The 23,850-nt window shown below is 39.2% G+C and overlaps 1 protein-coding gene across 3 annotated transcripts in view; it reads right to left on the reverse strand.

Moving 5' to 3' along the window:
• LOC126277580 (peptide methionine sulfoxide reductase MsrB-like) overlaps positions 1-23,850 on the reverse strand; it is an 87,037-nt gene that overhangs the window by 23,981 nt on the left and 39,206 nt on the right. For all 3 annotated transcript variants that reach the window (XM_049977371.1, XM_049977373.1, XM_049977372.1), the window contains 2 exons: positions 9,556-9,662; positions 294-370 (listed from right to left, as the gene is read on the reverse strand). In XM_049977371.1, coding sequence (XP_049833328.1) covers positions 294-370; positions 9,556-9,662 — 184 coding nt within the window. The remainder of the gene's footprint in view (positions 1-293; positions 371-9,555; positions 9,663-23,850) is intronic.

Below are 23,850 nucleotides of genomic sequence, written 5' to 3' on the forward strand. Positions count from 1 at the left end.
ATTGGTCTCTTTGATAACCCTAAGAATTCCTGACTAAAATTCTTGCTGTAAAATACAGCTTGTCATTGCAGCACTGCATAACCAGTTTCTCAGTAGGCTCATCAAGAAGTTTCACAGTTGTCTAGTAATTAAGACCTCTTTACAATATGCTACAATTACACATCACACTTCATACCTATGTTTTAAAATTATAAAAAAAGTGTGCAGAAAAAAAACCCTTTTCATCATTGCCAGATATTCACAACAAGCTTTTTAGTTATATACAAAGAAACTTCAAAGTTACATTTACTTACGTGAATAGGACATTTCCACAGCAAACACAAGTGTATTTTCCTGGTGCTTTGTTGTTGTTCAAAGAACTACTAAAAGGCTGAAGGAAAAAATGAAAAAACTTCTTAAAATATCAATACATATTGAACTATGAACTATCTACAAAACAATATATTATGGTGAGCAGCATCAATTTCTGATAATAAGGGATGCTACATAGATCACACCACAAACTGCCATGCCCAACAGGTTAATAAATATCATGCTGAACAGTTATGTGAATGCTCTGTCTCAGCTGTGAATCTAAAAACACCAAAGCTAGTTGTATTGACAATTTTCATGCCACCAACAGGGAACACATTAAGTTTTGTCATGCAGTTAGAGTATTAACAAGGTTATGAGGAATTAATTGATGACTTTTAACACTGATTTTTCTGTATAACAGTAATGACTGAGCACACACAGAGTTCTTGCTGTCTAGATCTGGATTGTTTTCCTTAAGCAAGTTCCCAACGGAGATTGAAGATCATTATGCAACAGCCATGACAACAGTGGTTCCAAAACCTTTCTTAGACCATTAGCCCTGAGTACAGTTAAACATTAGTTAGTACACCCTCCCCCACATTATCATAAACTTTAGCACCTAACTAAACAGTGGAATGAAAAAATACTTTTCTTGAAACACTTTTATTTTTAAAAGATGAAAGTTGAATATTTAGTTTGTTTGTGTGTGTGTGTGGGGGGGGGGGGGGGGGGGGGAGTTTAGAATGAATGACTCAACTCCTTCTCAGATAAGAAAGCTAATAATCTACACAGAAGGTAGACACTTGTTACAAAAAAAAACTTCCCCTACATTACTCATCTTCATTGTGACACTTGCTTGACCTACACACTGCAACCCCATCTGAAATCGAACAAGTTAACATGCGTGCACTATACTTACTGTTCATAAATGACTTGATTGCTGCACTCCTTACTTCTGAATTGGCAGAAACTGGAAAACTTCAGGCTGTTAATGCTTTGTGTCTGACCACAGCCACTAACAGCAATAGCAATAATAATAATATGGTATACAGCACTATAGTGCTTATGTCGTTACTGCTGTGTCATGCTGTCAATTAATTCATTTATCTTTTTCAAAGTGAGTAATGAAGCAATTGCTGGACCAATCATGTACTAACTACAACTTGAAGAAGACATTTTCTTGAGGTATTTAACATTTGTTATTTATTGCCTCACTTTTATCACCAGTGATGTACGTGACAAAGCACATTTGTGTGTAGTGGGTGGACTGTGTGAGGAACCTATAACCTCCATTGTGTAACTAACTGAGAAAAAGTAATTTTTGTTAATATTCAATATCAGAGTCTTATAAAACAGTGAAAACAGTACTGATCTTTTGAAAATAATTTAGTTTCATGACTGAAACAGAATCAAATCATTTAGTTTTTACACCACAGAAAATTTCATTTTACCCCTCAGGGGCTAATTACCCTCAGGTTGGGAACCACTGCACTACAGCCATTTATATGTAGAAGCAAAGTAAATGGTTCATCTGACCATAAAAGTCAAAATTTAACAACAAAACATACAAAGCAGTTTGGTTCACATCATAAACATAACCAAAGATTAGTATCATGTTCAGGGATAAATTATTTGAGAAGATTGGAAAGGGATTTAAGAAGTGAATAATATTAACTCCTTTAAATAAAAAATACTGAGTCTTGTTTTCTACAAATATAAAGAAAAATAAAATAAAACAGAAGCAAGGACATCGAACTGAAGCAACCTGTTCCAGGAGAAGTCTCTACTGTCTAATTAAAAGGACCATTTGCAACCAGGAGTTAAATCCATGGGCATCCTACAGTGTGTTATATATATATATATATATATATATATATATATATATATATATATATATATATATATATAAAAAAAAAGTTGAACCCATGTACTGCATGTTGACAAACAACACATTCAAAATATAAAGTGAAAAAAAAAATTGCTGGTACTTTATTAAACCAGAAACAAAAGTGTAGCGTATATAATTCCTGCAAATGACCTATCTCAAGTTGTACTGAGCTGCACTTGGGAAGTCAATACTTTGCAAAATGGACGTCTATTCAAATACAACTATCATCACATGAAAAAAATTACCTCTGGCATAGCATGATAAAAGTACTGCCTGAAATTAAAGTATCAAACAACACCCTCAATATAGGCAGCAGCTTGCAGCTCAGTACAGCTTGGTACCATTGCAGAGTTGAGACGTAATGAAAATATTGCCTGATTTGGTTACAGGTTGAATACCACTGTTATCAACATGGTAGCATGACTACATAAGGACGAGGCCATCAACTACATGGTAATCAGTTGCCAACTGACAATAACAAGTGGTACTTCAGCAAAATCTTGTGGAGATTCAGATGTTTGACACACTGGAACCTTGAGAGGATTTTACCAAACAATAAATTTACTTTGGTGTAAAACAGTGGAAATTACTTTGTTGTAAAACAGTGGAAATTAATACTTTAATCACAATCAATCTTGGCATCATAAGACCATCTACAAAATGGCAGCAAACTTTATGATTCATTCAGATTTGCAGTTCAGTTTTGTGACTAGAAATGTCTTAAATTTAATAACAGCAGCTGCTGGTCTTCACACATGCAAGCAAATTGTCACAGTGGCCTCTTATTTAGAGGGCCCGCATAATGGACACACAAGATGGGTTGCCAACCTCCTTGCGGGAGCACGGAGAGAAACATCGCCAGCGGATATAAACAAACAGACTTTCCAAATAAACACAAAACTACTTCATCAGACATGTGACACTGTTCCACCAATCGGAACTCATGTAGCACTCCGCCGACCCTGCTTTATAAGCACGCCCGGACAGTTTGAATGGCAGTGTTTACCTGCTGTTAGGAACATATCCGGCCAGTACTTACGCTGGCCCTAGCATTGTATACAATCACCTTAGCTTTGTAGTAGCATGTTGTACTGTGTAATCAGTAAAGTAGATTTTGGTCAATATTTTCTTCCATTGCCTTGTTTACTTATCTGGCTTGCCACCAAAAGAGTTGTGGGGTTTTCTTCTTGTTCTTGCATTTAAAACTTAGTTGTATGCCAAGAAGGTGTTTTTCCCCTTTATTTATAATAAAGTGTGTTCATATTGACTGTTAGTTGTTTCCTGTTGACTGCAGACACTACAGTTATTGTCAACGAGGATGGGATTTTCATTTTTGAACCAACTTGGAGGAACTTCTTCAGTCCTCGGTGGAAACTCTACAGCAGATTCAGGCTGCACTCATGCATTCTCACTCAACAGTGTTGCAAGAGGTAGCTCATAGAGTTGGTTCCATCGCAGGTGGTAAATTGAACACTCTGCACATGGTTCCACCAACATTTCCAGCTTTCGATAGGTCTGTCGAACCATTGTCAAATTATTTTGAATGGTTGGAACAACATTTACTAGCATGTGGGGTCCACAATGAAAATCAAAGTTGGGCATTGCTTTTTTTTAGCAACAGTCAGTCCATAGGTGTATCGTTTAACTCAACAATTGAATCTGGAGCAGTCTCCTTGCAATCTCTCATTTGCTCATATTAAGGGCTGCCTTTTTGAGTACTTTGGTGCAGAAATACTTGTCACTTCCACCCATCAGACTTTCTTTTCTTGTCGTAAGCCACCTGGTCAGACTTATCGGGAATGGATTACGACGCTCCAGGATCTCTCCCATGATTGTAAATTCTAATGCACCAACATCGCCTGCAAACAGTCTTATGCCTCTTTGTTCATTTGTGATATGGTGGTGTTTCACGCAACAGACAAGGGTCTTCAGGCTGATATTTTTATGTTACAGGACCCATCCCTCAACACTTGTCTGCTGATCGTTCATGCGTTTGAACAGTTTCACTGGCTACAACCACTGCATCTTGATCCAGCTGTTTTCGCAGCTCGCCAGTTGCCTAGCACTGAGTGGGGGTCTCATCGCTCCATTGGTCCATCTTGTGACAGGAAGTCTTTCACACGGCTTCCAACCTGTCCAGATTGTTTATGGAATCACCAACAGTCGGAGTGACCCCACCCATGAGCAAGATGAACAGCTTGCAGCTGAGCAGGCCATATCGCCGTGGTGTGTCAGGTTTTGCAGAAACATTGCATAGATGCCATGCTTCCTATGGATGCACAGGCTCGTCCTGAATCGGCAACTCAGGACCTGGAACGTCGAGCTTGCCAGCTCTATTGCCATGCACTCACACCTTGTGCAGTCTCAGTAATCACTCTATATCAGTCGACAGCATTTTTTCTACACAAATCTCTTATAACAGTCATTACTTCACTGCTCAGTTTTTGGTGGTCGGATCCCCCGTTGCTCTAACCTTCTGGGTGTGGACATTTTTGGTCACCTGGGTTTATCAGTGCATGGTGCAGTACAAGCAGTGCTGATTCCCTCAGCGGATACTCTCCTCACCCCACTGCTCAGCAAATACGAAACATTGTTCTCAACCTCCACATCAGAGGTGAAGGGTTTCACCAAGCACATTCGGCTTCTTTCCTATGCTGTTCCTATTTTTTTTTTAAGGCCTACCCGGCTCCCTTTGCTCTATGAGACAAGCTCCAGGTCGAACTTTGCCACTTACAAGACAAAGGCATCATTTCTTATGTCGCGCATGGTCTCTGGGCAATGACTATCATGATGCTCGAGAAGCCAAACGGTGGTTTACGAATCTGTGGCGATTTTAAGGTCACGGTCAATTCTCAGTCTGTCATCAACGCTTATCCTGTCCCATCAGTGGATGACATACTCACACGTTTTGCGGGCTCGTTCGTTTTCACCAAAATTGATTTGTGCAATGCTTATTTGCAGGTGCCATTGGACGAGGAATCATAGCAGATCCTAGTCATCAATGCCCCGTGTTGCCTGTTCCGTACAACTGCCTCCCGTTTGGCATTGCCAGGACCCCTGCCATTTTCCAACGTTATTTGGAATGCATCCCAAGCCAGGTGCCCATTACGGCCAATTATCTGGACAATGTCATCATCGGTGGCTTGTCCGCGGTGGACATCACAGACAAGATGGATCATCTGTTTCAGGTTTTTCCCAAGGCTTACCTGCATTGCCAGAAGGAAAAGTGTGACTTTTTTGCGTGAGAGGTCAGTTATCTCGGGTTCACAATTGATGCCCCTGGCCTCCACGCCTCTAAGGAGTATGTCAAGGTGATCCAAAACCTGCCTCCTCCCACCAACATGAAGCAACTGTAATCTAACCTTGGTCAAATCAGCTATTATCGTCATTTATACCCCATGCTGCTGAGATTTCAGTGGCCCTGATCAGGTTATTGTGAGGGTGCTCATCAGGTTTGGGAAACTGTGTGTGAGGAGGCTTTCACATGTGTCACGTCAACTCTCTCCTGCCCTCGTCTGGCTGCTTATGACCCTTCCCTGCCCCTCATTGCCACCACTGATGCCTCGGACTATGGCCTGGATGCGGTCCTCTCGCATGTGGTCGACAGTGTTGAGAGGCCAGTGGTTTTCGCACCCAAAAAATTGACCGCGCTAAAACCAAATATAGTCAAATAGAAAATCAAGCTTTGGTGCTGGTTTTCGCCCTGATGAAATTCTACAATTTCGTGTATGGTTGTCATTTCATTCTGCAGACCGACCACAAACCTTTCGTTTCTTTGTTTCACCCTGGTGTTGCAGTGCCCACCTAGACGGTGTGCTGCCTCCAGCATTGGGAGCTCTTCCTGGCAACATTCGACTCTCATATTGTCTATCACACCTCTGAATGCCACGCAAACACCAATCTTCTGTCCCGGCTGCTTGCCAGGGTGGGCCGTGAGTTTGAGGCCTCACCTGTCGTTTGTTTCCGGGTGTGGACACAGCTCGTGACGCACTTCCACTGGATGCTGAGGCAGTCCGGGGGGCCACCACTTGGGATCAGACACTGCAAGCTCTCCACCACTAAATCGTTATGGGTTGGCCAACCAGCCCTCATAACGCCTGCAATGCAGAGGTCCAACAGTTTTGGGATCATCGACACAGTCTCTTTTTCCGCAGTGGCATCATCGTTTGCATATTGATTTCAATGTTCCCTGGGTGGTCATACTACATGCGTTGCATCGCCGTGTCCTCAACCTCCTCCATGCTGGCCATTGGGGCATCATCCTTACCTTTCAACACACTCATTGGTGCAGTTTGGATAAAGACATTGCCTCCCTTGTATCCACATGCACCCTCTGCCAAACACATCAGACAGCACCCCTGCACCAGTATTTTTCGTGGCCGGATGCAGCTACTCTATGGGAACATCTCTATTTGGATTTAGCAGGGCCGTTTCATCATTCCCAGTGGCTCATACTGATTGACTCTGGCTCGGGATACCGTTATGTCTCCCGCATGATGAACGCCACTTCTGCTGAGACTATCAAAATTCTCCAGTGCCTTTTTGCCACCAAGTGACTTCCCAAACGACTTTTACGGACAATGGTCCACAATTTTCTTCAGCTGAGTTTAAGCAATTCTGTACTGCCAATGGAATTTCCCTAGTCCAGATCTCCCCTTTCCACCCTGCGACATGTGCTAGACAGAACATTTTGTGCAGATGTTCAAGACCCAGCTCAATAAGCTGCTGAGCCATTACCCGCTGCAGGAGGCTGTGCTTCTTCTTTTTGGCTACATATCGTGCCACCTCCCATGCCGCTAAAAGTCCAGCGGAGATACTTCACGGTCAACCATTCCACTCTCCCTTATATGTCCTGGTTCCTGGGGCTTCTCACCCTCCCACCCCCACACCAGCGCACTCCTTTCACATCAAGCAGGAGGTCTGGGTGTGGATCTTCTCTCATCCAAGAGCACACTGGGCACCTGTGGTCATCACCAAGCGATGACGTCTCTCCAGTGGGCCAACGGTTCTGCCACCCGCCGGCACCTCAAACAGCTCCACCCCTGTCTGGTGGACCATGATGCCCCGGGGGAGCTGCCAGTGCCTACCGCCAACCACCCTGTGGCTGAACCACTGCTTCCACCTCTGCTTCAGCTACTGTCTCCACTGCCAGCTGTCCTTGCTGCGTCGCTGCCTCCTGCCTCTGCTGGCCACGAATCCATGGACGTCGACCAGGACACCCCTACTTCTATGGATATTTGTGGTGCTGTGCCTTTTTTCCCCAGGAGGAGAAATGTTGTAGCAGCCCCTTATTTAGAGGGCCCGCACAACCAACAAGATGGGTTGCCGACCTCCTTGCTGGAGCACGGAAAGAAACATCGCCAGTGGATATAAACAAACAGACTTTCCAAATAAACACAAAACTACTTCACCAGACAACATGTGACACTGTTCCACCAATCAGAACGCATGACTCATGTAGCACTCTGCTGACCCGGCTTTATAAGCATGCCTGGACAGTCAGAATGGCAGTGTTTATGTACCACTATGAACAGTTCTGGACAGTACTTATGCCAGCCCTAGAATTGTAGTAGCACGTTGTATTGTGTAATTAGTAGAGTGGATTTTGGTCAGTATTTTCTTCCATTATCTTGTTTCCTTATACGGTTTTCCACCACGAGAGTTGTGGGGTTTTCTTATTGTCCTTGCATTTAAAACTTAGTTGTATGCCAAGAAGGCATTTTTTTTTCTTTTCTTTAATTATAATAAAGTGTCTTCAAATTGACTGTTAGTTCTTTCCTGCCGATCACGGGACACTATATAAATGCTTCTATTGTTCGTTAAATATCTCCACAATTCATAGTTCTCATTTAGATATTATTCAGAAATACAATTATCTCATTAGTCTCATCCTTCAATACTGGCACTAGAAGCTGTCACAAATGTTACTTATTGTGGCTATAAGTTGTCAGCATATGCCATATGTATCACTTTGTGCAGTACATGATTTGTTCCCAAAGCACTATGTTATTTCAAGAAACTGAATTCCTCTTAGTATGAAATGAAGGAAAAGGATTGCAGGGGACTGCAGCCAGAATAAAGTGCTATCAAATGCTCTCAGCCATCTATACATAAACAAATCCAGTTTTCAAATCTACAACTGTAATTTAAACACTAATAATATCTTCTAAGTGCCAACATCAAAAAGTGTCATGTACATACTATTACTTTGGATTAAGCTCCTCTCCTTTATAGTTATGACTGCACTTACAAGGGTGTTTCAAATGGAAACCTAAAATATGCAATAATATTCCTAATAGTTGTGCTACTGATTTGGCAGTTACCAGGAGTTGAGTTCTGAGAAATGATCAGGAGTTGACAGCACGTTGTCGCATCACATAATAATAATGTCGTGTGATGAGGGCCTCCTGTCGGGTCGACCGATCACAGAAAAGATGGCAACAGCATTGTTGACTTGCACCAAGTTGGAGCAGCAATCATCGGTATATTTTTTGAGTAGTGAAGTTATTAAAAATCTGTGGAAATGCATCACAGGATAAGAGCATGGTAAGGTGATTTGTGTGTCTTCCTGGACCAAGTGATGCAGAAGCTCATTTTTCTGTGGAAGGCACTCAAAGTCTGGGCCAGGAATGCCATGTAGCAATAAATGAAAACACTGTTGCCGTGAAAGAGCTATTGCAAGTCTTTTGTTGCAATAAGATTATCTCATAAGAGCCCATTAAGCCATAGCAACAACACAGGCTATGAAGTTTGAATGCCTACTTCACTCATTAGACATTGCCCTCAGTAACTTTCAAGTGTTCGGATGGCTCAGAGATCACTAGGAGGAGCATTTCAGAAGCAGTGAACAGGTGTAAACGGCAGTGCATAAGCAATCAAAATAATTCTTCTCATGATGCATCCACGTACATCTGAAGTAGTAATACGCAGCATGGAGAACAACATTAAAAATTATGTACTTATAATTTTTCTGTATTAGACCTACCTCACCTCATTTGTGCAATAATAAATAATTAAAGTTTTTATCTGAATCACCCTTGTGCAATCTGACATTAATTCTTGCTTATCACTTCAGTTCCAATTCAATGTGACAGGAATTGCAACCATGACATTTGAGTACACTGGGGAATAGTTGTTTGGCTGTAAGCAACAGAGACAAATAACAAACACTGAATCTCAGCTTCCAGAACCAGGTGGCCTATATTTGAAAGTTAGAGGGAAATAATGCAAGAGTCTATACTGGCTGCAATATGAAGGACTTGCAATTGAGGATAAAAAGTCAAGATAAACACTAAACAGGCTAGAAAAATTACCCATAAGTGCTTGATGATACCCTCTACAATAAGATCACTGAGTTATTCATAATAACATACTTGTTCTGTTCCTCCTTGTCGACAAACTGAATATTGTTGTGGTGTTAGTCTTTGTGCCCATTCTTTATCTGTGAGAGATTTTGCATCATTTTTGGAAGCAGTCTGACCTATGAACAAAACAGAAATTATGTTATAATCTCATATTGTGAGCTTCACACTGTCTTATTTGCCAACATAAAGAAGACCAAGTCAAGCATCTGAAACTTCCTGGGAGGTTAAAACTGTGCGACAGACTGGAACTTGAATCTTGGACTTCTGCCTTTTGCAGGAACTGCTCAATGCCAGAACTATTCAAGCATGACTCATGACCCACCCTCACAGCTTTAGTTCTGGCAGTACGTCTAACTTCCAAACTTTGCCGAAGTTTTCCTACATACCTTGCAGGACTAGCACCTCTAGAAGAAAGGGTACTGAATAGACATGGCTTAGCCACAACTTCGGGCATTGTTTCCACAGTGAAACTCCAGGCAGATTAAAACTATGTGCCACACCAGGACAAACCTGGGAATATTGCCTTTCATGGGCAGGTGCTCTAAGGACTGAGCTACCTAGGTATGATTCACAGGCTGCCCTCACAGCTTTACTTCTGCCAGTATCTCCTACCTTCCAAATTCCACAGAAGTTCTCTCACTTACCTCGCCGAACTAGCACCCCTGAAATAAGGGATATTGTGGAGACATAGCTTAGCCATAGGCTGAGGGATTATTTCCAAAATGAATTTTCACTCTGCAGTGGAGTGTGTGCTGATTTGAAGCTTCGTGGCAGATTAAAACTGTGTCCTTGATCAGGACTCAAACCTGAGGCCTTAGCCTATTGTGGGCAAATGCTCTATCAACTTAGTTGTCAAGGCATGAGTCACACCTGGCCCTCACAGTTTTACTTCAACATAAGTGCAAATAAGGTTTGTGATCATTAAAAAAGTTGATGACTGAACTTTACCATTTCCACTTAAGGATGGATTACGGTTTTCTTTTCACAGTGTGAAAATTTTTAATTTCTTGTAAATTCCCAAAGCAATGTTGTGAGGAGTTTGGATATAGAATTTTAATCTGTGAAATTATACTTGTTCCTAGTATTATACACACTTTGAAAATGGTTTCCTATAAATAATTCTGGATTGTTATGTATAAGCAGTTCGCAAGCAAATATATATACAGAATAGTTAAAATATTTAGTTCCCTTAAAGAGGTCAGCATGAATCCTCATGTGTAATATTACACAAATTTATAGTAATAGTTTTTTGTAGTAATAATATTCTACTTGCATTTCTCCAAAAGCTTACTCAGTACCTTACAACAGATACAAAGTAGCTCTGATAAACAATTTTTCTAGTTATAGTGCACATCCAGATGTTCTGCTGAGTTCTTGTTTCCATTTTACGCACAATATTTTGAAGAGCAAGCTGTCTTCTTCAGGTGCTCCATGTCTTGCTGTTAGCAGATTGGTTTGAGTCTAGGCAGCGAGTATGTGTAACTGCAAAGCTCACAACATCTGAAGTGGAGAGCTGGGTTGGTCATCAAAAAATTGTGCACAAAGTGGAAACAACAGTTTGGTAGAACACATGCAAGCACTCCATTAATCAATTACACTGAGAAAAATGAGATATCACAATTTTTCTACTGTACAATATTAGCTGTGGAGGACTGTACTATCATTGTGAATGCAGGACTGTTTATATTATTTGCCAAGAAGCTAATGCTAGAAGAGCACAATAAATTATTTTCTAGAAATATCCCCATGAATTTCATAAATTTGCTTCCCTAAGTTCCTTATTTTTTATGGGTAATTTGAAATTTATTTGATTTTGATTGTTTACTTTTAAACTGTATTAGTTCAGTCTTTGGATTGTTTAATTTTAATCCATGTATATCAAACCAGTGTTCTAAGCTGTTTAGGGTGTCAGTGATTCCTTGGGATTTTGTTCTTTGTCTCACTTTCAGTGAATACAGATGTGTTGTCTGCAAATAAAACTGAGTGGGGTATTACGTTTAGAGGTAATAAAACAGGATTGGGCCTCAAATGAAACATTATGAGACTGCCTGGGAAACAATTTTCCAATCTGAGGAATAACTTCCTATACTTTCTGTCTATTAGATATGGTTTGAACCACCACAAAGCACTACCATTAATTCCATTTGTTTCTAATTTGTGGAGCCATAGATAGCCTTCATAAGGTCATAAAAATTCCTGTAATTTTTTGAAACTTGTCCTAAGATAAGCAAATTTTCTCAACAAAGTTGTTGATAGCACATATGTATGCTTGCCTTTCTGGAAGTCAAGCTGATTTAATTTGATGATAAATTTTGTTATGAAATTTTGTATCTGTGTTGCAACAATGGTTTCAGATACTTCTGAGAAGATTGGGTGTTCTTTTAATACTTATTGCCTAATAGTTTCATATCTTCCTTTGAGCCTTTCTCAAATAATGATTTAACTACTGTGTACCTTAAAGCATCTGGAAAGCATACTTCTTCAAATGAGTCATTAATTATTACAGATAGGGGTCCTGACATTATATTAGAAACGGTTCCCATTACCCAGGCAAGTACTTCCTCCCATCCAGTCAGATCTTCATTTTTTAAGGATAATACTAATTTTTCTAGATCATTAGCAGTAATTCTTCCAAATCTAGTTGTCACTTTCCTGTTATTCTGATTGAAAACAAAGGATTGAATATTATCTAGATTACCACTTAACATCAACATCAGATTTTGATGCATTTACAAAAAATTCATTGAAATATTCTGATGACTTTACAATGGCTTTGTCAACTAACTTAATTTTTGGAGATTAGTGAACTGCTGGTTATAACACCAAGTTCAAATTTTATTACTTTATGGTTCAGAATGATTTTTTGTGCCATTTCTTTTGTCAACTTTACCAGCCAACTAAATACGGTTTTATACTATTTTACATAGTTTATAAAAAACTATTTTTTCAGTTCATTGTGTAACTGTCTTCTTTTCACACTCGTCACTTTTATACCAGCAGTTATCCATTTTAATTTGCTTGTCTTTTTCAATCACAGACTGAAGGGCAGAATCTTTTTTTTTTTTTTTGTTAAAAACAAGCAAAAAGTTTCAAGAAACTTGTCATAACTTTTAGAACTTGTGATACAATGAACCACTCGTCTGTTTACTTCTTTAAGTCTAGAATAGAGCAAGTTTAAATTTTCCTTATTGAAGTATCACTTGAAGCATACTTTCCTAACATCTTGTTCATTTATTTTTGGTAGCTCCAAAAACAATACAGTATTATCAAAAAAGCCTACAGCAATGCAGAATTTTTTCATACCATCAAATGTATAATTTGTCCAAATGTTACCTTAGCAGGTCACTCTTTTTTGAATTCTGTGAAATTTCAAATGAACCACATGGTTCCAGAGGCCTTCAAGTCTCAAACATCTATGATGTGTACATGCGCACTGAAACAATGAATGAAAATTTGTACCAAGGCCAGGATTCAAATGCGGGTCTGCTGCTCACTAGGCAGATGCCCTAACCACTTTCTCACTATGGCTCACATTCCTCCTCAATCCTAATTCCCATCTATGCCTCAGCCCATCTGGTAGTCCCCAGACTCGAACAGCATGGCAGAGGCTCTGCAGCCATATTGGCACAGCACCTCAGCATAGAAAGAAATGGGGAATCCTGCCTGAAACCCAGGCATGGGTACCTAAATGAAATGAAACTGTGTGATTCCAGAGCCCTTTAGAGCCTTTTTCAAGACTCAAACATCTATGATGTACGTATGCAGACTGAAGCAACTGTAGTTTTATTATTATTATTATTATTATTATTATTATTATTATTATTGTTATTGTTATTGTTATTTTATATATAATTTGCCTGTAGAAGTATATTTTGCACTTCTATGGTGCAACTAAGGACATTCTATATCTTTAGTCTGTGTAATATACTGTTCAAGAGTTCATGTTACAGCTTTACCTTGTTAACGTGGGATCAATAAATGTGTTAGTTCTAATCTGTACTGCTCGTAAATTATTCTGGAAACAGTCATAATTATGTTGCCCCATCTCTAATGTTGATGCGCCAGAGGCGAGACTGAAGTATGTGATAGAAGTTGGGTACAAAGGGGAGGTTTTACAGTGGAAACAGATGCAGGGGTTACAACCTAGAGGTATAGGTAGTGTTCTGGGACTATAATAAAGTATGACAAGAATGATATGGCAGCAATTGTAGGTGACAGCAGACAGTAAATACTATTGGGGGGGGGGGGGGGGGCAGATATTGGTGAGAATATCACTCATTTCAAGACTTGAATTGAAAATACTGTAGCCATGACACATAATGTTTTGAGGCATTCTACAACTGAGTGGTATTGGGTAATGAGGGAGGTAGTTTTGAATGTTCTGCTAGTGGAAGCTATAGTGGTTGGAGTGTCAGAGGAGTAGACTGTGTGGGATATTAACTGATCTACTAGTAAAGCAGCTCCAACCTATACACAGAGCCTCCTATGCAATACAGATGATACAAACAATTTCCTGCAGCATCCCAAATCCACTCACAATTGTCTTTCACCTTACATTACAACCTCCCAGTCCTTGACCACTGCCTCTCCCAATTCCCATCTGAATGACTCTTAAAAACCTTGCTCATTGACACAGAAGCCAACTTTATTCCTAGTCATAATTTTCCCATCTTTGAGGGCCAGACCTACAAAGAAACTACTTGAATGGCTATAGAACCAGGATGGACTCATTCTATGCCATCAACTTCTTCATGGATGAAGTGGAAGAAACATTACTCAACTTCCAGAAATTGTGTCTCCTAGCTATGGTCACTGGCTTGGTATAAATTCATTGGGTTCTTTCTGAGATGACTTCATAGTGATGAAGAACTCCTCCATTTCCTGCAATAGTTTAATTATTTTAACAACTTTTTTCAACCGAAATTAACTTAATCCTACTCCTGATCCAAACCTACTTTCCTGGATGATGATCTCCATGTCATCAAGGCTCACATCCAAACTTCATGTCATACTAACCAATGAGCAACAAGATCTCCCCTTCAATAGTTGACATCCCTTCCACTTCAAATGCTTCCTTCTCTACAGACTTAAGTATTCAAGGTCAACGTTTATGTTCTAATACCAAGTCCCACATCATTTTTAACACTCTGACTTCGTCCACAACATACTCACTTGGGCACTCTTCAGCTACATTCCTCCCATCGTCTTAGATCCCGATTCCAAACATGTCATAATCAGTCCCCGAGTCACCAATGTTTTAGTAATACCTTCTGTAAGTTGCCAAATTATGAAGACATCAGGATTGCAAACCCTTTGTAATCATTTGTTAGTTCATTTTCATTTTAAAAACAACATTTCGAGTGTTCCCGTTGATGTCTCGGTAAACTCAGTAAGCCAAAAACTGGAAGATAAATATAAATGGAAGGTGGCGACATACAGCAAAAGGAAATACAAGGCGACAGATACACAACAAAAGGAAAATGACTTTTTAATAATTGGCTGCTGAAGAATATCGTTGTCCCCAATTGCAAGATCGACGTACGACCTGATATTAGAACGCATCAACTCAGTAAACATTTTAAAAATATGGTAAATGCAAGACAAGATACTACAGAACCAGATTCTGAAACCAGACATAACTATAATGGGGTGTTTATACATGTTGGAACGAATTCGTTAAGGAGCAGCAGGTGAGGAAGAAATGGCAAGCGAAACAAGAAACATGATCCGTTCTGCAAGAAATATGTATGCAGGGTCTCGCCTGATACTTAGCGGAATCATAAACAGAAGGTCGGTGAGTGAAAAATATATCGACAAAATAAACTGTGCTCTTAAAGAGCAATGTGATCGTCTTGGGGAAATTTTTATAGACCCAAACAAATTCCTATGTGAAAACTCACTAGCGAAGGATGGCTTGCATTTAAATAGACCGGGGTCTGTAACGTTCAGCAGAATGTTTGCAGATGTCTGCAAAATCATTAGATGCAAGGGAAACTAATATGGCCTGAAGGGGGTGAAAAATCATACACTCCAGCTGGAAAAGAAAAATATAAGCACCATACAAAAAAAGATGATACTAAAGAATTTGCCCCAGAATACAGCTCACAACATGTAAACCAACACAAGAAAAATTACATAAAAGTACTTCATCAAAATATTCAATACTTTGGTAACAAAAAATTAGAAGCAGAAGTACTCCCGAGTGGAGTAAGACCAGACATATTATGCATAAGTGAACATGGACTAACTGAAAGTAAAATACATAATGTGGCAATAAAGGACTACAAACTAGCTAGATACTTCTGCAGATCTAAATATAATGGTGGTGGCGTTTGTATATATATTAAAACAGGTACTCTATCAAAGAATGTAAACAGTGAAGCTGCTACATTTCCCATAGCAAGAGAAAAAGACTTTGAAGTTACTGGTATAGTGGCAGAGAATTTTAGAGTGTTTTGTGTGTACAGGTCACCATGTGGCAATATTAGCATCTTTCTAAAAAAAATTGCTAGCTTATTGAGAATGAACATGAAGAGAAATCTTATTATATGTGGAGACTTCAACATTGACATGGGAAAAGACACAATAATAAGACAGGATTTTGAAGAATTGTTAATACAGCATAACATGAAAGTGACAATAACTGCACCAACAAGAGTGACTTCACAAAGTGAGACAATTATTGACAACATAATTACTAATATGTGTAACTATGAGTCACATGTAGTTCAGACAGAAATATCTGACCATCATGGACAACTAATCAGCTTTTGCAGAAGTAATAACTCAATATCAGAACCAAAACAAAAAACCAAAGAAATTAGGATCATCAGTGAACAAAATATCAACATCTTTAGAACAATTTTAAGTAAGGAAACCTGGAGTGAAACCCTACAGTCCCAGAGTGTAAATGAAAAATATGATGCATTTATTTCAACAATTAAGTACCATTTTAATGTAGTATTTCCCAAAGTAAAGAGACAAGAAAGGCAGCAAGATCAAACACAGTTGATTACCAGTGAAATACTAGAACAGCGAAGGAAGCTTCAGGACGTGAGACGGATGGGTGAAGCTAAAAACTATAAAATGTTAAAAAAGAAGTATAGAAAAACAATAAGAGAAGCGAAAGCAAGAGCAATTGACACCACTATAGTGAACTCAAAAAACAAGGCAAAGGCAACTTGGAATGCAATCAATGCTGAAAGAAAGGAAAAAGATGGGTCAAACAAAGAAGAAGGTATTAGGTCAATTAAAATAGACAACACAGTGGTCACAGATGGTATGGAAATAGCAAACATACTGAATAATAACTATATCAGTGTAGTAGAAAACCTAAAATTGGAAAGAAATAGTCAAAAACAGAAGGATATTAAGGTACCAAAAAGATCATGCAGTACTATGTTCTTAAGACCAGTCACAGAAGATGAATTACGAAAACTATACAGAAACTGAAGTCCAAGAAATCAGCTGCTGATGATGAAATATCAAATCATGTAATAAAGCTGGTATGTGAGGAGATAATAACACCACTGAAGAACATAGCAAACTGTTCTTTCACAGATGCAGTTTTTTCAGAAAAACTGAAGATAACGAAGGTAGTGCCAGTGTACAAGAAAGGGTGTAGGGATGATCCCAACAACTACAGACCAGTTTCACTGATATCAGGTTTCTCCAAAATCCTAGAAATGCTTATGTATACCAGATTAGTTAACTATTTGGACAAACATAAAATTCTCATGCCCACACAACATGGTTTCAGAAAGGGTAAATCTACAGAATCAGCAATTGTCAGTCTAACAGAATACATTTTACAGTCCTTGGATGAGAAAAAGGTTGTCTCTGCAATGTTTCTGGATCTTTCAAAGGCATTTGACACCATTGACCATGAAATGCTGATACAAAAATTAAGCAACTATGGCATTCGGGGGCAACCAGGTGAATGGATAAAATCATACTTGTGCAACCGCAAGCAGTATGTATCATCAGGAAACTCGTACCAATCAGAAACCAAATCCAACAAATATGGAGTGCCGCAGGGTTCGGTAATGGGGCCATTGTTATTTAATGTATTTGTTAATGATATAGGTGTTGAGGAGGAAGAAAAGAAAATATTGTATACTGATGACATGACAATACTAAATAGTGACCAAAATATGGAACAACTTGAGAGAAGAGCATACATATCTGCAAATGTCACAGCTCAATGGCTGTTGGAAAATGAACTGGTTATAAATCTAAAAAAGACTATGTATGCAGTGTTTAAAAACAAGGAAAAGGCTGTAGACATGGATTTAGAGGTTGATGGAACAAGGCTGGAAGAAGTAGAATCTGCTAGATTCTTAGGTATTCTTGTGGATAATGAACTGAAATGGAAAAAAAAAAAACATATTAATAATGTCTGTAAGAAACTGAGCTCTGTCATATTCTTAATGATGCAGCTATCACAGTATTCAGACAAGAACCTTCTGTGTACAGTGTATCATGGACTTTTCGAAACATACTTACAGTATGGAGTGACTGTGTGGGGAAACTCAAACAAACAAGAGACAAAACGAGTGTTCACATTACAAAAAAAAGGCAATTAGGACCATTTTAAGAAGAAAGACCTCTGAAACATGCAGAAACTGTTTCAAGAATTTAAATATCTTAACTTTTTCATTGTTGTATATATACAAAACAATAATGCAAATAAAATAGAAAGAAACTTCCACATGGGAAAAATATATTAAAAACAAAGATTCCAAGACTTACCAAGCAGGAAAATGGCGGCAGACAGGCACAAGAACAAAACACACAAACACACACACAGAATTACTAGCTTTTGCAACCGATGGTTGCTTCTCCTTCCTGAAGAAGCAACCATCGGTTGCGAAAGCTAGTAATTCTGTGTGTGTGTTTGTGTGTTTTGTTCTTGTGCCTGTCTGCCGGCGTTTTCCCGCTTGGTAAGTCTTGGAATCTTTGTTTTTAATATACAAAACAATAATGCACATCACAAAAGATAGTGAGGGCTGGATTACAAATGCTAGTGTACACACCCACAATACAAGAAAGAAGAATGAAGTACGGAGCATACCCCACCGACTGGCAATGCTAGAAAAAGGACCCCAGTACTTTGGTATCAGACTACTAAGAAGTCTGCCCAAAACCCTGAAAGATAGTGTACTTCACAATGACTTTCCAAAGAAACTTAAAGACTATCTCATTGAAAAAGAGTTTTACAGTGTTGCAGAATACTTATGCCATTAAATATGTATATATTGTTACTTATTATGAGTAATGCAAAAATGTAAGCTAAAGGTGTAGAAAAATAAGTGATAAGAAATGTTAACACTTTGACATGTCCTATATTACACATACATTTACTGTACACAATGTAATCTTACAGGATCAAATAAAATTCAATTCAATTCAATTCAATGCAATTTCATTTTCTCTTGGAATGTTCTGCACTTTTATATATGTTATCATATTGCTATAGTGATTCATAGTGTGGGTTCCTGTTGTCATGTCCTAGTTCATGAACCACGGGCAATGTATGAGTGGCCAAGTAAGTGGTCCCAACAGTCAGGATACCAGTTACTTTGGAATAAGGCTGGGCATCTCGGACATATTCTGAGTCGTGGTCACCTTTGTGCTCAGACGGCAAAGACTACCAAATCCACCGGTTAGTCCCTCAACCATTAGGGGTAAAACTCAATGGGACCCGGGGCAAGTAAGGATAGCAACCTGCTTCCCTGGTACTTTAAATATGATGCTGGCAACAATCAGAGCAAAATGCCTTGGACCTTTGGAGGTGACGGAGTTCCACGTCTAATTGACAAACCAGGGACTCCTAAGATATGAATCGCAAATGAATGGTAACAAGATGGGGAGCTGTTAATATCAATGGGGGCTACTCTGGGAAGAAGGTAGAGTTGGCAGAGGCTGCAAGTAAGATAGGGTTGGATGTTTTAGCTGTTAGTGACATTCGGGTAAGGGGTGAGAAAAAAAAGGAAGTGGGAGAATACAAGGTCTACCTGTCAGGAGTCAAAGCAGGAATAGCACAATGGGGTGTAGGACTTTACATCAGGAAAGAAGTGGAACCCAGCGCAGTTACAATAAGGTATGTAAATAAACGACTGATGTGGAGAGATTTGACAGCGTCTAGCAAGAAAATTAGGAATGTGTCAGTATATTCCCATTGTGAAGGGACAGATCAAGATGAGACGGATAGTTTTTATGACACACTCAGTAATGTAGTTGTTAGAGTAAAGGACAAGGACAGTGTTCTGTTCATGGGCGATTTTAATGCTAGGATTGGAAATTGAACAGAAGGGTATGAAAAGGTTATGGGTACATTTGGAGAGGATATAGAGGACAATAGGAACTGGAAACAATTCCTGGATTTCTGTGCCAGTATCGGCTTAGTAACCACAAACTCCTTTATTAAACATAAGAACGTTCACCGGTATACTTGGGAAGGCAGGGGAACTTGATCTGTCACTTACTATATAATAACAGATCAGGAATTCAGGAAGGCTGTGAGGGACAAAAGAGTATTTAGGGGATTCTTTGATGGCACTGATAATTATTTAATCTGCAGTGAAATTGGTAATGTGAGGCCGAAAGTGCAGGAGGTCAGGTCCATATGTAGGAGGATAAGAGTGGAGAAACATCAGGATAAGGAAATCAGGCACACATACATAACAGTGATCTCAGAAAGGTACCAGTTAGTTGAATGTAATCAATTACAGTCATTGGAAAAGGAATGGACAAGATACAGGGACACAGTAATAGAGGTGGCTAAATAATGTCTTGGAACTGTAGGGTGTAAAGGTAGGATGAAGCAAACAGGGTGGAACGACACAGTCAAGGCAGCCTGTAGAAGAAAAAAGAAGGTGTATCAAAAGTGGCTACATACTAGAACTCAGGTAGACAGAGAAAGTTATGTTGAAGAAAGAAACAAAGCCAAACAGATAATTGCAGCATCCAAGAAGAAATCTTGGGAAGGCTTTGGGAACAAGTTGGAGACTTTAGGCCAAGCTGCTGGAAAACCAATCTGGAGTGTAATTAGCAGTCTTCGAAAGGGAGGTAAGAAGGAAATGACAAGTGTTTTGGACAGGTCAGGAAAACTGCTGGTGAATCCTGTGGATGCCTTGGGCAGATGGAGGGAATATTTTGAAGAGTTGCTCAATGTAGGTGAAAATACAATCAGTAATGTTTCAGATTTTGATATACAATGGGATAGGAATGATGATGGAAATGAATCACATTTGAGGAAGTGGAGAAAATGGTCAATAAACTGCAGTGCCAAAAAGCGGCTGGGGTGGTTGAAATTAAGTGAGAACTCATCAAATACAGTGGAATGTCAGGTCTTAAATGGCTGCACAGGATAATTGAAATGGCGTGGGAGTTGGGACAGGTTACATCAGACTGGACGAAAGCAGTAACCACGCGAATCTTTAAACATGGAAACAGAAAAAATTGTAACTACTACAGGGGTATCTCTTTAATCAGTATTGTGGGTAAAATCTTCTCAGGTATTGTTGAAAGGAAAGTGAGAGTATTAGTTGAGGACAAATTGGATAAAAATCAGTGTGGGTTTATGGCAGGACCAGATCTTTAGCTTACAGCAAATAATGGAGAAGTGTTATGAGTGGAACAGAGAATTGTATCTGTGCTTTATAGACCTAGAAAAGGCATATGCTGGGTTCCTAGGAGGAAGTTATTGTCTGTTCTATGGCATTATGGAATAGGAGGCAAACTTTTGCAAGCAAATAAAGGTTTTTACATGGATAGTCAGGCAGCAGTTAGCGTTGATGGTAAATTGAGTTCACGGTTCAGAGTAGTTTCAGGGGTAAGACAAGGCTGCAACCGGTCTCCACTGTTGTTCATATTATTTATGGATCATATGTTGAAAACAATAGACTGGCTGGGTGAGGTCAAGATATGTGAACACAAAATAAGCAGTCTTGCATATGCGGATGACTTAGTTGTGATGGCAGATTCGATTGAAAGTTTGCAAAGTAATATTTCAGAGCTAGATCAGAAATGTAAGGACTATGTTATGAAGATTAGCATCTCCAAAATGAAAGTAATGTCAGTGGGAAAGAGATATAAACGGATTGAGTGCCCCAGGGACACCCAAAGTTACTTCTGCATCTGACTATGACTCTCCATCAAAGATAACATGCTGCATCCACCCTACCAAAAAAAATTCTTAATCAAGTAAAAAATTTCACTTGGTATCCCAAATGATCATACTTTTGGTAATAAGCATAGATGTGGTATTGAGTTAAATGCTTTTCTGAAACCAAAGCATACTGCATCTACCTGACTGCCCTGATTCAAAGCTTCCAGTATGTCTTGTGAGAAAAGTGAGAGCTGCGTTTTGTATGATCATGTGTGTTGGGTGGGATCCTTATTGTACACGTTATAAAGGGTGTTCCAGAAGTGATGGTCAATAACTCATACATGAAAAGTACAGGCCAAAAGTAGCAAAAAAGCTCCAATAAACATAGGTCCACAAATCAGCCGTTGTCAAGATATAAAACATTTCTGTTGTAGTTCATCAGTGTCTCGGAACACATGGCATCTCTAAACATTAAAGAAGGTTTTTGAAATGTTTTCCATGTATATGAATGTAACATGGAACTTGTCTGCGAAATGATTTGCAAATCCTCTCAGGCAGTCCTGGAGAAATCTGTAAACACTGGAAGGCTGCTTCTATGCACAAGCATTAATTCCTCAATAAAGTTGACACAAGTAGTGTAGACCAGACTTTTGACATGACTCCAAACACAGAATTCCATGGATAGATATGTACCCAGTAGAACAGTACATAATGAGGGGACCCTCCTTGGTATACAACTGCTGTAAAGAAACTTTTAAAGAGAGAGAAAGATTATGGCATAATAGGTGTAAAACAAAGCACATGTCTGAGTTAGAAGCTGGCAAACTCAAAAATAAAAATGTGCTGGAGCACCATCATGCATGACCCACATGTTCAGGCATTGGTTTAGTGGGACATCATCACGTACATCTTGAAGTACAGTCCACAGAAACTGCATGTCCTACTGTTCGGTTAGTCTCTGTGGCAGGAAGTGTGGTCCAATTATGCAGTCTCTGAGTAGTCCTGCCCAATTGTTCAACAAATAACATGGTGTGTGAAACTCCCAGTTTCTCTAAGGTGTTGATGTAACTGGCTAAATGTATGACTATCAGGCTGCCTGGAGACAGGAAGAGCTTCCTCATACAATCCTGCCATTCACTTTGCCATACATGAAGTACATGTCAATGCTCTCTTCATTGGTGTTACCTCTGTTCATGGTGCCTTCCCATTCGTAACTGATTGAGAGGCCAGTACAGCACACTGCATGGAGGGGGAAAGGAAAGTAGTAGCACATATGTAAACAAATAGATAGTCAACTCTAATCCTTGGGACACCAACGTAAATACTGCGGTATCCGGGGGCATTTATAGTTGGTTCTCAAATCAAATTAATGTGATATCTCTGCAGTCATTGATTTGCAGACCCATATTTGTTGGAGGACTTTAGCTATTTTTGGCCTGTACTTTCCATGTGTGAATTATTGACCATCACTTTTGGAACACCCTGTATATTAATGACATTGCAAACAACATTTCTGGTAACCTCAGACTTTTTGCAGTTAATGCAGTTATCTACAATGTTATATACAATGGAACACTGCCTTAAAGAAGCTGCATAAGTATCCAGTTTGATTTTGATAAAACTTCAAAGTGGTGCAAATACTTGCTTTAAATGTTCATTCATGTAAAATCGTGTTTCACAGAATGAAGAAACATAGTGTACTATGAATACAGTATCAATGAGTAACAGTTGAAAACAGTAAACTACAGCATGCACAGAGGCATTTAAACAATTGTTCTTCCCATGCACCATATGTGAATAGAACAGCAAGAAACCCTAATAACTGTTACAATGAGATGTACCCTCCAACATGCACTTCACAGTGTTTTGCAGGATATAGATGTAGATGTGGAAATGTTATGAGTAGCAATATTTAAATGATTTCATTCCACTTGCAACTGTCAGTGTTTCTTTATTTGTTGTACTACTGTACAATTTCAACCTGGGGTATTGTCAATTATCTATACTTTTGAAGAAATACCCTTGTCAAAATTCAGTGATGGCACATCATGCCATCGTAATCTCTTGCGCATGTTGTATCTTAAGAACATCAAAAGCTATTGTAACTGGGGGAGCACTCGAGCAGGATGAAATAATTTAAAGAATTTATTGCAGTTTTGTACCCAAGTTCAGTGAAACTCATCACGTAACAG

This window comes from Schistocerca gregaria, chromosome 1 (genome assembly GCF_023897955.1).
Source record: "Schistocerca gregaria isolate iqSchGreg1 chromosome 1, iqSchGreg1.2, whole genome shotgun sequence".
In the NCBI taxonomy this organism is placed as follows: domain Eukaryota; kingdom Metazoa; phylum Arthropoda; class Insecta; order Orthoptera; family Acrididae; genus Schistocerca; species Schistocerca gregaria.